Consider the following 12,979-nt stretch of genomic DNA (forward strand, 5'->3'; position numbering starts at 1 on the left):
AAGCAACCCCTGAACCTCAATTCCAGGAAAATAAACGACCCCATGATAAAAAAGACAAAAGGGTCGTCATTGCCATCTTCCTAAATTCCATATATATGTGTTAGTATACTGTATTGGTGTTTTTCTTTCTGGCTTACTTCACTCTGTGACGACCCTGTATGCAAGACAGGGAAAGAGACACAGATGTGTATAACGGACTTTTGGACTCAGAGGGAGAGGGAGAGGGTGGGATGATTTGGGAGAATGACATTCTAACATGTATACTATCATGTGAATTGAATCGCCAGTCTATGTCTGACGCAGGATGCAGCATGCTTGGGGCTGGTGCATGGGGATGACCCAGAAAGATGTTATGGGGAGGGAGGTGGGAGGGGGGTTCATGTTTGGGAATGCATGTAAGAATTAAAGATTTTAAAATGTAAAAAATAAAAAACTAAAAATTAACAAAAAAAAATAAAATACACATAGGCAATGGAATAAATAAATAAATAAATAAATGTGAAAAAAAAAAAAGGCAAAAGGACTAAACAAACATTTCTCCAAAGATGACATACAGAATGCTAACAAATATATGAAAAGCAGCTCAACATCACTCATTATCAGAAAAATGCAAATCAAAACTATAAAGAGGTACCATTCCATGCCAGTCAGAATGACTGCCATCCAAAAGTCTACTAGCAATAAATGCTGGGGAGGGTATGGAGAAAAGGGAACCCTCTTATGCTGTTAGTGGGATTGCAAACTAGTACAGCCACTATGGAGAACACTGTGGAGATTCCTTAAAAAACAAACAAACAAACACATACAAAAAAAATAAAAGAAACAACACTGTAAATCGAACTGTCATATGACCCAGAAATCCCACTGCTGGGCATACACACCAAGGAAATCAGAATTGAAAGAGGCAAGTGTATCCCAATATCCATCACAGCACTATTTCTAATAGTCAGGAAATGGATGCATGATGGATGTCCATCAGCAGACTAACGGATAAGAAAGCTGTGGTACATATACATAATGGAGTATTACTCAGCCAATAAAAAGAATATGTTTCAATCAGTTCTAGTGAGGTGGATGAAACTGAAGCCTATTATACATAGTGAAGTTAGCCAGAAAGAAAAATACCAGTAGAGTAAACTAGCGCCTATATTAGAATTTAGAAAGATGGTAATGATAAACCTGTACGTGAGATAGCAAAATAGACACAGATGTATATAACAGTCTTTTGGACTCTATGAGAGAGGGCGAGAGTGGGATGATTTGGGATAATGGCATTGAAACATGTGTAATGTTATTTGTCAAATGAATAGCCAGACCAGGTTTGATATAATAGAGAGATATGTTTTCATAACATAAACTATTGATACCAAGTTTAGATTTTAGAATTGTTTCCAACTCCATGCTCCATCTCAACAGGAAAGAGCCAAAGTTGTTGCTGACTCAATCACTCCAAGAGCTGGGAAACCTGAAAAAGAAACTGAACCTGCACTGAGATTTTCTGTCACATTTATGATCAAGCTCTAAGTCCAAGACTGTTTTTCCTTTCTTGTACTAAGAAGTCCCTTCTTAAGATTGAAAAGCATGGAAATCGAGAGGGAGAGGTAGGAGATTTTTTACCTCCTCATGTTCAAAAGTAATTTTAATCAGAGAACCTAGAAAGGACAGAAACTAAGGAAAATAATCAAGCAATAGAGAATAATTATGACATAGCCATTAAGCAAATTCAAGGGTCTTTAATCCCTCCTCAAGGGCCATCGTGGAGAAGGAAATGGCAACCCACCCCAGTGTTCTTGCCTGGAAAATCCCAGGGACGGGGGAGCCTGGTGGCCTGCCATCTCTGGGGTCACACAGAATCGGACACGACTGAAGCGAATTAGCAGCAGCAGCAGCAGCAGCAGCAGCAAGGGCCATCTATAACATTCTGAGCAATATCCTGTGAACAGTTTTGGAGATGCTAAAGCCCAAACCAGGCTGAAATTTAAGTACCTAGTTGGAACTAGACGGTCGATGATATGGACTCCCAATATCCTCAGTAATAGGCTATTAGTAGAATGTCCCAATATTGATCACAGACCGCATGTTCCACCCTCACTCACCCATTAAAATATTTCCCCTGAAAGTATTTGGAGATTTGCATCTTTGAAGCACCAACTGCTAAGACACCTTGCTCAGTCCTACAATAAGCACTTACCCCCCCACACTGAAGCCCAGTCAGTTCATAAATTTTTTTGCACAGAAGCAAGTAGACCAAGTTTGCGAGGGTAACACTACTGAATATTAAGAATGTGTGTATAGAAGGATGATAAATCACTTGTATTTCAGAAACAAACTAGATTTATTGATGTGATTTTTGATAACCCTGTATGCAAGACAGCAAAAGAGACACAGGTGTCTAGAACATTCTTTTGGACTCTGTGGGAGAGTGAGAGGGTGGGATGACTTGGGAGCATGGCATTGAAACATGTATAATATCATATATGAAATGAGTCACCAGCCCAGGTTCAATGCATGATACTGGATGCTTGGGGCTGGTGCACTGGGATGACCCAGAGGGATGGCAGGGGTTGGGAGGAGGGAAGGGGTTCAGGAAGGGGAACACTTGTATAGCTGTGGCGGATATATGTTAATGTATGGCAAAACAAATACAACAATGAAAAGTAATTATCCTCCAATTAAAATAAATAAATTTGTTTTTTTTTTTTAAGAAATCATCCAAAAACCTCCATACCTACATTGAAACCAAGCACCACCCAAGAGCCAGTAAGTTCCAGAGCAAGACATACCACACAAATACTCCAGCTACACAGGAACATAGCCCGGAGCTTCAATATACAGGCTGCCCAAACAGCAAACCCATAGACATCTCAAAACTCACTACTGGACACTTCATTGCACTCCAGAGAGAAGAGATGCAGCTCCACTCACCAGAACACTGACGCGAACTTTCCTAACGAGGAAACTTGACAAGCCACTTGTCCAACCCCACCCACAGGGAGGAACCTCCGCAATAAAGAGGAACCACAAACTGCCAGAAAGAGAAAGGCTATCTCAAACACAGCAACCAACAACAACGACAACAACAAAAACTCTTTAGTAAAGAGATTTTATGTCCTTCATGGTTTTGGTTACTATTTCTGTAAACAGTCTGTATTTTAAGTTGATGCTGAAGTAAACAGTGGTTGAATATTACCCTTCAATTGCTAGGAGACCAGTGACTTTGTGACGTCACAACTAACCTTCGATTGCTAGGAGACGAGTAATTTTGCGATGTCACAGCTTTTTGACTGGGAGGACCTCTGTGATGGTCTAGAGAGTTTCTCTCTGCAGGACAGGCAGACATAATTTGAAGCTGAACCAGACAAATGAGAAAATTATCTGAAGAAATGTTTCTCTGAGATGGCACATATTTCTTCAGAAATTCAAGATGGGTTTCCTAAAGATGAACCCACTGGTTCAGAAACCTCCTTTAGACCTTCTTTGTATGATTATACAACTGGGGACTCAGTTTTGAGATCTATGATTGAAGAATATGCTTTTCAGGCTTTGTCTGAGGATCTGGTAATCAAAAGGCCACACTACACATATTCTGTCTCTGAAACAGATGATGTGAATGATTTTCTTTCACTCACATTTCCACAAAAGCTTTGGAATATAGTTGAAAATGATCAGTTTGTATCTATTTGGTGGGATGACACAGGCACATGTATAGTGATCAATGAAGAACTCTTTAAGAAAGAAGTCTTGGAAAGAAAGGATCCTTTCAGAATATTTGAAACCAAGAGTATGAAAAGTTTAATTCGACAGCTTAACCTTTATGGATTTCATAAAAAGCGACAAACTGTTCAAAGATCGGCCTCACTACCTGTCTTTCTGGAAGAAGAAAACAACATCTCTCTTTTGAGTAAGGTATTCCAAAATTTTCACTTATTGCCAACATGTCAGATTAAACCATGTGACCTAGAAAGCATGTTCATATATGTAGCTAAAACAGAGTTTAAACTTGAGATAACAAGTTGTTGAAAAAGTTTTATATTTTTGAAGTTGAAAACAGCTGGAGGTTAAAATATTGGGTGTTAACAAACTTTCCTTTTTTTTTTTTTTTAGTTTTTTATTTTTTTAATTTTAAAATCTTTAATTCTTACATGCGTTCCCAAACATGAACCCCCCTCCCAGACAGAAGTTCTGAAGCTACTTAAAGTGGTATTTACTGTATACATACAACATACTTTTAGTTGAGCATATTCTTTCTAACATGTTACCTGTTAAAACTACCAACAAAAGTGTTTGATTTGGTGTTATTTAATTGGTTCTATTAAAGGAATACGTTTTTATAACTTAGCTTTGTCAGTTTTACCTTGGTTTATAAAGAACCTAAATAATTTAATTCTTTGATTTTAGTTACAGACCTACTATAATCCAAATTTCAAAAGAGGCCATCCCCAACTTTTAGTAAGAATGCAAAGAAGAGTTGGAATTAACAATATGTCTCCAATATCTTCATTAGTTCAAGGTAACAAGAAGCATGCTAAAGCAAGTGTCAAAAAAGATGATCATAACTCTCAATTTCTTCCAGAAATGAGTGGAGAGAGTGCATTTCCAGCCTCCACAAGTTTAAGTGTGCCTTTCATACAAAAGCCTCATACCAGCCAGGTAGTCGCTAATACAAGTGCCGTATCTCCATGTGACTTACCTACCCCCTCAGCAATATCAGTTAGACACACAGACCAGATTGTGGTAGATCAACCTGAAGTTTTACAAAAGTTGAGCATTTTTAATTGGCACTCAAAGAGCAGCTGCACTCAAGTAAATGGCCACATTGAGGACTTTGCTACTACAACTGCATCTACTTCTCAGAACCAGATCGAATCTCCATTACAGAGCAGTTATTCTGGACTGATGGTGGAACCTTCTAAATTTCCAGACAGGCATAGCGATATGTCAGCCCATGACAGTCTTTTTCTTAACCTGCAAGAGAGAGGCAACTCATGGTTCTCAGTGCCAACAATCGCTTATACAGCTGCCTCCTCTCTTCCGAGTAAACTCATAAACAATCATCAATATGTGAAAACCATCCTAATTAAAACTGACCTATCAAATACGTGTCAGATTATGGAGCCTAAAGGAGATTGAAATTTATATTCGGAGATGTCAACAGATATCTACAATTCTTGTATTTGAACAATAAATTTCCATGTTCATCTTCATAGTTTCATTTTTTAATTTTCAAACAAGAGTAAAATGAGGCTTTAGTTCAATGGTTGGCTATTTTAATGCATGGTTTTATAAACACGTCAGTTCAAGAAAACATTCGTTATGCATCCTAGGTAAATGACACCTGATATAATATTTGTAAGCAAGAAAATGAGAACAAAGGGAAAAGAGGTAATGGGTGTAAAGTGATTTCTGAAATCATCCCTGATGAAATGAAGGGGTGCTAAATTAGGATGGTATGGGTGAAGGAAGAGATGCAAATAAAGTTAGAAAAATGAAAATACACAGTATGAACTTTGGTGCATTCACACATTATATTCTATTAGTTACTGGTAGAGTCTTAAAAGGTTAGACAGCAGATTGCTTTCATTATAGAAATTCATTCTGTCCTTGAAAATATAGATATTGCAGCATGTTCAAAATCTTGATCACAATTATGCCATCACTGTGATAACAAAGATAACATGACATAATCAGTGACTGGCCCATGGTTAGCACAAGATATGTACTTTACAAGTGGTATTCTATAGGGTCATTTTCGTCTGCTGTCCTTAAGGACCCTCTTTATTTCCTGACACCAAGATTCCACCCGATAATTCCAAATGCATTTTTAGACGTTGCTTATCTGTCGCCACAGAGACAGAATAAATTCCTGGTGGTGACTGCAGCACATCAGCATGGTTAAAAAGTTCTTGAAAAACATGATATCTGTTTTCCTTAGTAATTTCAGTATCTTTCTCTTATACTGTGCTTCTGAAGCTACAATCACGCCAAATTATTTTCAATCATGCTAAGCCCCTTCTCACAACTTTGTCTCAACACTTTCTTCGGATTGGAAGGAACTTCTGTTTGCCCTCCCATGAAGGAGAGCACAGATATCAGGTCCTCAATGTATCTTTCACATGAGCTGAAACATAGATCCTGCCAATGACACATTTTAAGTGCTTACTAAATTATCAATAAAGAAACGTAATAACCAATCAAATGCTCTACACATTACTCAGCAACATTCTATAACCTGCACTACTATCATAATTCGCCTTTGCTATTTACTGAGAAAATTTTCCCAGTTGATAAATATTTATTATATTTACATGGATGTACGACTTCTCGGGAGGCATGTATTCCCGTGTTTTGAAGAATGTTTAACGTTTTCATGTCATTTTTCTCTTGTGTTATTTTGTTGTGTCAATCAAAGTCTTTTGCATAGGCAAATAGGAGTAGATGCTTTCCTGGAGTTCTCTTACTTTTTGGAGGACCCAATAGGTGTTGACAATTTAATCTCGGATTCCCCTGCCCTTTGTAAATCCAGCTTGAACATCTGGAAACTCATGGTTCACATTCTGTTGAAACTTGGCTTGGGGAATTTTGAGCAGTTCTTTGCGACTCTGTGCTGTTGCTGCTGCTGCTAAGTCGCGTCAGTCGTGTCCGACTCTGTGAGACTCCATAGACAGCAGCCCACCAGGCTCTGCTGTCCCTGGGATTCTCCAGGCAAGAACACTGGAGTGGGTTGCCATTTCCTTCTCCAGGGCATAAAAGTGAAAAGAAAAAGGGAAGTTATTCAGTCGTGTCTGACTCTTCACGACCCCATGGACTGAAGCCTACCAGGCTCCTCCATCCATGGGATTTTCCAGGCAAGAGTACTGGGGTGGGTTGCCATTGCCTTCTCCGCGACTGTGTGAGATGTATGCAATTAAGCAGTTGTGTGAACATTCTTTGGATTGCCTTTCTTTGCGGTTGGAAAGAAAACTGACCATTTGCAGTCCTCTGGCCACAGCTGAGTCTCCCAAATTTGCTGGCATATAGAGGGCAGCACACTCGGAGCATCTTCTTTCAGAATTTGAAATATCTCAACTGAATTCCATCACCTCCTCAAGCTTTGTTGGTAAGTATGCTTCCTAAGTCCCCTAGACTTTGTATTACAGGATGTCCGGCGCTAGGTGAATGATCATACCATCGTCCTTCACTGGGTCATGAAGATCCTTTGGGCATAGTTCATCTGTTTATTCTTCCCACCTCCTCTTAATAGCTTCTACTTCTGTTATGTCCGTAACATTTCTGTCCTTTATTGTGTCCACCTGTGTATGAAATTTTCCCTTGGAATCTCTGATTTTCTTGACGAGATCAGTAAGGATACAATTCTATTTATTTCCTTTATTTATTGGCTTTGATAACTGTGGAAGGTGTTATCTCTTTTTACTATTCCTTAGAACTCTGCATCCAAATGTGTATCGTTTTTCTTTTTCTCTTTTCATTTAGCTTCACTACCCTTCTCAGCTGTTTTTGAGGCCAGGTAACTTTCTATTCAGTTCAGTTCAGTCGCTCAGTCATGTCCGACGCATTGTGACCACCAAATTGCAGCACGGCAGGCCTCCCTGTCCATCACCAACTCCTGGAGTTCACTCAGACTAACGTCCATCGAGTCAGTGATGCCATCGAGCCATCTCATCCACTGTCGTCCCCTTCTCCTCTTGCCCACAATCCCTCCCAGCATCACAGTATTTTCCATTGAGTCAACTCTTCACATGAGGTGGCCAAAGTACTGGAGCTTCAGCTTGAGCATCATTCCTTCCAAGGAAATCCCAGGGCTGATTTCCTTCAGAATGGACTGGTTGGATCTTCTTTCAGTCCAAGGAAATTTCAAGAGTTTTTTTCCAACACCACAGTTCAAAAGCATCAGTTATTTGGCACTCAGCCTTCTTCACAGTCCAACTCTCACATACATACAATGACCTCAGGAAAAACCATAACCTTGACTAGAAGGACCTTAGTCAGCAAAGTAAAGTCTCTGCTTTTGAATATACTATCTAGGTTGGTCATAACTTTTCTACCAAGGAGTAAGTGTCTTTTAATTTCATGGCTGCAGTCACCATCTGTAGTGATTTTGGAGCCCCCAAAAAAGTAAAGTCTGACACTGTTTCCACTATTTCTCCTCTGTTTCCCATGAAGTGATGGGACCAGATGCCATGATCTTCGTTTTCTGAAAGTTGAGCTTTAAGCCAACTTTTTCACTCTCCTCTTTCACTTTCATCAAGAGGCTTTTTAGTCCCTTTTCACTTTCTGCCATAAGGGTGGACTCATCTGCATATCTGAGGTTATTGATATTTCTCCCAGCAGTCTTGATGTCAGCCTGTGTTTCTTCCAGTAAAGCATTTCCCGTGATGTACTCTGCATAGAGGTTAAATAAGCATGGTGAAAATATACAGCCTTGATGCACTTATTTTCTTCTTCTTCTTTTTTTTAATTCTTATTTTTACTTTATTTCACTTTACAATACTGTGTTGGTTTTGCCATACATTGACATGAATCCACCCCGGGTGTACATGCGTTCCCAAACAAGAACCCCCGTTCCCCCTCCCTCCCCATAACATCTCTCTGGGTCATCCCTGTGCACCAGCCCCAAACATGCTGTATCCTGCATCAGACATAAACTGGCGATTCGATTCTTACATGATAGTATACATGTTACAATGCCATTCTCCCAAATCATCCCACCCTCTCCCTCTCCCTCAGAGTCCAAATGTCCGCTCTACACATCTGTGTCTTTTTTGCCCTCTCGCACACAGGGTCCTCATTACCATCTTTCTAAATCCCATAAATATGTGTTAGTATACTGTATTGGTGTTTTTCTTTCTGGCTTACTTCACTGTTTATAATAGGCTCCAGTTTCATCCATCTCATCAGAACTGATTCAAATGTATTGTTTTTAATGGCTGAGTAATACTCCATTGTGTATATATACCACAGATTTCTTATCCATGCATCTGCTGATGGGCATCTAGGTTGTTCCCATGTCCTGGCTATTATAAACAGTGCTGCGATGAATATTGGGGTACATGTGTCTCTTTCAATTCTGGTTTCCTCTGTGTTTATGCCCAGCAGTGGGATTGCTGGGTCATAAGGCAACTCTATTTGCCATTTTTTAAGGAATCTCCACAGTGTTCTCCATGGTGGCTCTACTAGTTTTCATTCCCACCAACAGTGTAGGAGGATTCCCTTTCTCCACACCCTCTCCAGCATTTATTGCTTGCAGATTTTTGGATCGCAGCCATTCTGGTGTGAAGTGGTACCTCATTGTGGTTTTGATTTGCATTTCGCTAATAATGAGTGATATTGAGCATCTTTTCATGTGTTTGTTAGCCATCCATATGTCTTCTTTGGAGAAATGTCTATTTAGTTCTTTGTCCCATCTTTTGATTGGGTCGTTTATTTTCCTGGAATGGAGCTGCATAAGTTGATTGTATATTTTTGAGATTAGTTGTTTGTCAGTTGCTTCATTTGCTATTAACTTTTCCCATTCAGAAGTCTGTCTTTTCACCTTGCATATAATTTCCTTTGTTGTGCAGAAGCTTTTAATTTTAACTAGATCCCATTTGTTTATTTTTGCTTTTATTTCCAGAATTCTGGGAGATGGATCATAGAGGATCCTGCTGCGATTTATGCCGGAGAGTGTTTTGCCTGCGTTCTCCTCTAGGGGTTTTATAGTTTCTGGTCTTATGTTTAGATCTTTAATCCATTTTGAGTTTATTTTTGTGTGTGGTATTAGAAAGTGATCTATTTTCATTCTTTTACAAGTGGTTAACCAGTTTTTCCAGCACCACTTGTTAAAGAGATTGTCTTTACTCCACTGAATATTCTTGCCTCATTTGTCAAAGATAAGGTGTCCAAATGTGTATGGATTTATCTCTGGGCTTTCTATTTTGTTCCATTGATCTTTATTTCTGTCTTTGTACCAGGACCATACTATCTTGATGACTGTGACTTTGTAGTAGAGTCTGAAGTCAGGCAAGTTGACTCCTCCAATTCCATTCTTCTTTCTCAAGATTGCTTTGGCTATTCGAGGGTTTGTATTCCATACAAACCTTGAAATTATTTGTTCTAGTTCTGTGAAAAATATCTCTGGTAGCTTGATAGGGATTGCATTGAATTTGTAAATTGCTTTGGGTAATATACTCATTTTCACTATATTGATTCTTCCGATCCATGAACATGGTATATTTCTCCATCTATTAGTGTCCTCTTTGATTTCTTTCATCAGTGTTTTATAGTTTTCTATATATAGGTCTTTAGTTTCTTTAGGTAGATATATTCCTAAGTGTTTTATTCTTTTTGTTGCAATGGTGAATGGAATTGTTTCCTTAATTTCTTTTTCTACTTTCTCGTTTTTAGTGTCTAGGAATGCAAGAGACTTCTGCGTGTTGATTTTATATCCTGCAACTTTACTATATTCAGTGATTAGCTCTAGTCATTTTCTGGTGGAGTCTTTAGGGTTTTCTATGTAGAGGATCCTGTCATCTGCAAACAGTGAGAGTTTTACTTCTTTTCCAATTTGGATTCCTTTTATTTCTTTTTCTACTCTGATTGCTGCGGCCAAAATTTCCAGAACTATGTTGAATAGTAGCAGTGAAAGTTGGCAGCCTTGTCTTGTTCCTGCCTTTAGGGGAAAATGCTTTCAATTTTTCACCAATGAGGATAATGTTTGCTGTGGGTTTGTCATACATAGCTTTTATTATGTTGAGGTATGTTCCCTCTATTCCTGCTTTCTGGAGAGTTTTTATCATAAATGGATGTTGAATTTTGTCAAAGGCCTTCTCTGCATCTATTGAAATAATCCTGTGGCTTTTATTTTTCTATTCGTTACTGGGATGAATTACATTGATTGATTTGCGGATATTGAAGAATCCTTGAATCCCTGGTATAAAGCCTCTTTGGTCATGGTGTATGATCTTTTTAATGCGTTGTTGGATTCTGATTGCTAGAATTTTGTTGAGGATTTTTGCATCTATGTTCATCAGTGATATTGGCCTGTAGTTTTCTTTTTTTTTTTTTTTTTTTTGTCAAATTTGGTATTAGTGTGATGGTGGCCTCATAGAATGAGTTTGGAAGCTGACCTTCCTCTGCAATTTTCTGGAAGAGTTTGAGGAGGAGAGGTGTTAGCTCTTCTCGAAACTTTTGGAAGAATACAGCTGTGAAGCGGTCTGGACCTGGGCTTTTATTTGCTGGAAGATTTCTGATTACAGTTTCAATTTCCGTGCTTGTGATGGGTCTGTTAAGATGTTCTGTTTCTTCCTGGTACAGTTTTGGAAAGTTGTACATTTCTAAAAATTTGTCCATTTCGTCTACATTGTCCATTTTATTGGCATATAATTGCTGGTAGTAGTCTCTTACGATCCTTTGTATTTCTGTGTTTTCTGTTGTGATCTCTCAATTTTCTGATAAAATAGACTAAAACAAAGGCTGTGAAAAGAGACAAAGAAGGCCACTACATAATGATCAAAGGATTAATCCAAGAAGAAGATATAACAATTATAATTATATATGCATCCAATGTAGGAGCACCGCAATATGTAACAGTGCTAACAAGTATGAAAGGGGAAGTTAACAATAAAACAATAATAGCAGGAGACTTTAATACTCCACTCACACCTATGGACAGATCAACTAAACAGAATATTAACAAAGAAACAGAAACTTTAAATAATACATTAGACCAGTTAGACCTAATTGATATCTATAGGACATTTCACCCCAAAACAATGAATTTCACCTTTTTCTCAAGTGCTCATGGAACCTTTCCCAGGATAGATCACATTCTGGGCCATAAATCTAAACCTGATAAATTTAAAAAAAAAAAATCGAAATCCTTCCAAGCATATTTTCTGACCATAATGCATTAAGATTAGATGTCAATTACAGGAGAAAAACTATTAAAAATTCCAACATATGGAGGCTGAACAATGCACTGCTGAATAATAAATCACAGAAGAAATCAAGAAAGAAATCAAAATATGCATAGAAACTAATAAAAATGAAAACACAACAAACCAAAACCTGTGGGACACTATAAAAGCAGTGCTAAGAGGAAAAGTTCATAGCAATACAGGCATACTCAAGAAACAAGAAAAAAGTCAAATAAATAACATAAATCTATACCTAATGCAACTAGAAAAGAAATAATTGGAGAATCTGAGAGTTAGTAGAAGGAAAGAAATCTTAAAAATTAGGGCAGAAATAAATGCCAAAGAAACAAAAGAGACCATAGCAAAAATCAACAAAGCCAAAAGCTGGTTCTTTGAAAGGATAAAGAAAATTGACAAACCATTAGCCAGACTCTTCAAGAAACAAAGGGAGAAAAATCAAATCAATGAAATTAGAAATGAAAATGGAGAGTGCACTTCCTTTCCTATTTGATACCCGTCTGTTCTTCCATGTCCAGTTCTAACTGTTGCTTCCTGACCTGCATACAGATTTCTCCAGAAGCAGGTCAGATTGTCTGCTATTCCCATCTCTTTCAGAATTTTCCACAGTTTATTGTGATCCACACAGTCAAAGGCTTCGTCATAGTCAATAAAATAGAAAGATTTTTTTTTTTTCTGGAACTCTCTTGCTTTTCCCATGATCCAGTGGATGTTGGCAATTTGATCTCTGGTTCCTCTGCCTTTTCTAAAACCAGCTTGAACATCAGGACGTTCACAGTTCACATATTGCTGAAGCCTGGCTTGGAAAATTTTGAGCATTAATTTACTATCGTGTGAGATGAGTGCAATTGTGCAGTAGATTGAGCATTCTTTGGCCTTGCCTTTCTTTGTGATTGGAATGAAAATTGACCTTTTCCAGTCTCGTGACCACTGCTGGGTTTTCCAAATTTGCTGGCATATTGAGCACAGCACTTTCAAGCATCATCTTTCAGGATTAGAAATAGCTCCACTGAAATTCTATCACCTCCACTAGTTTTATTCTTATTGATGCTTTCTAAGGCCCACTTGAC

At 38.3% G+C, this 12,979-nt stretch overlaps 1 protein-coding gene across 1 annotated transcript; it reads left to right on the forward strand.

Annotated features, from left to right (window-relative positions):
• Positions 1–3,396: 3,396 nt before the first annotated feature.
• LOC132658965 (heat shock transcription factor, Y-linked-like) lies at positions 3,397–5,130 on the forward strand. Its single transcript, XM_060408501.1, has 2 exons — positions 3,397–3,906; positions 4,399–5,130. Exons 1-2 carry the CDS (start codon positions 3,397–3,399, stop codon positions 5,128–5,130), a joined length of 1,242 nt encoding a protein of 413 aa, XP_060264484.1.
• The last annotated feature ends 7,849 nt before the right edge of the window (positions 5,131–12,979 follow it).

Source organism: Ovis aries, chromosome Y, assembly GCF_016772045.2.
Source record: "Ovis aries strain OAR_USU_Benz2616 breed Rambouillet chromosome Y, ARS-UI_Ramb_v3.0, whole genome shotgun sequence".
Taxonomy (NCBI): domain Eukaryota; kingdom Metazoa; phylum Chordata; class Mammalia; order Artiodactyla; family Bovidae; genus Ovis; species Ovis aries.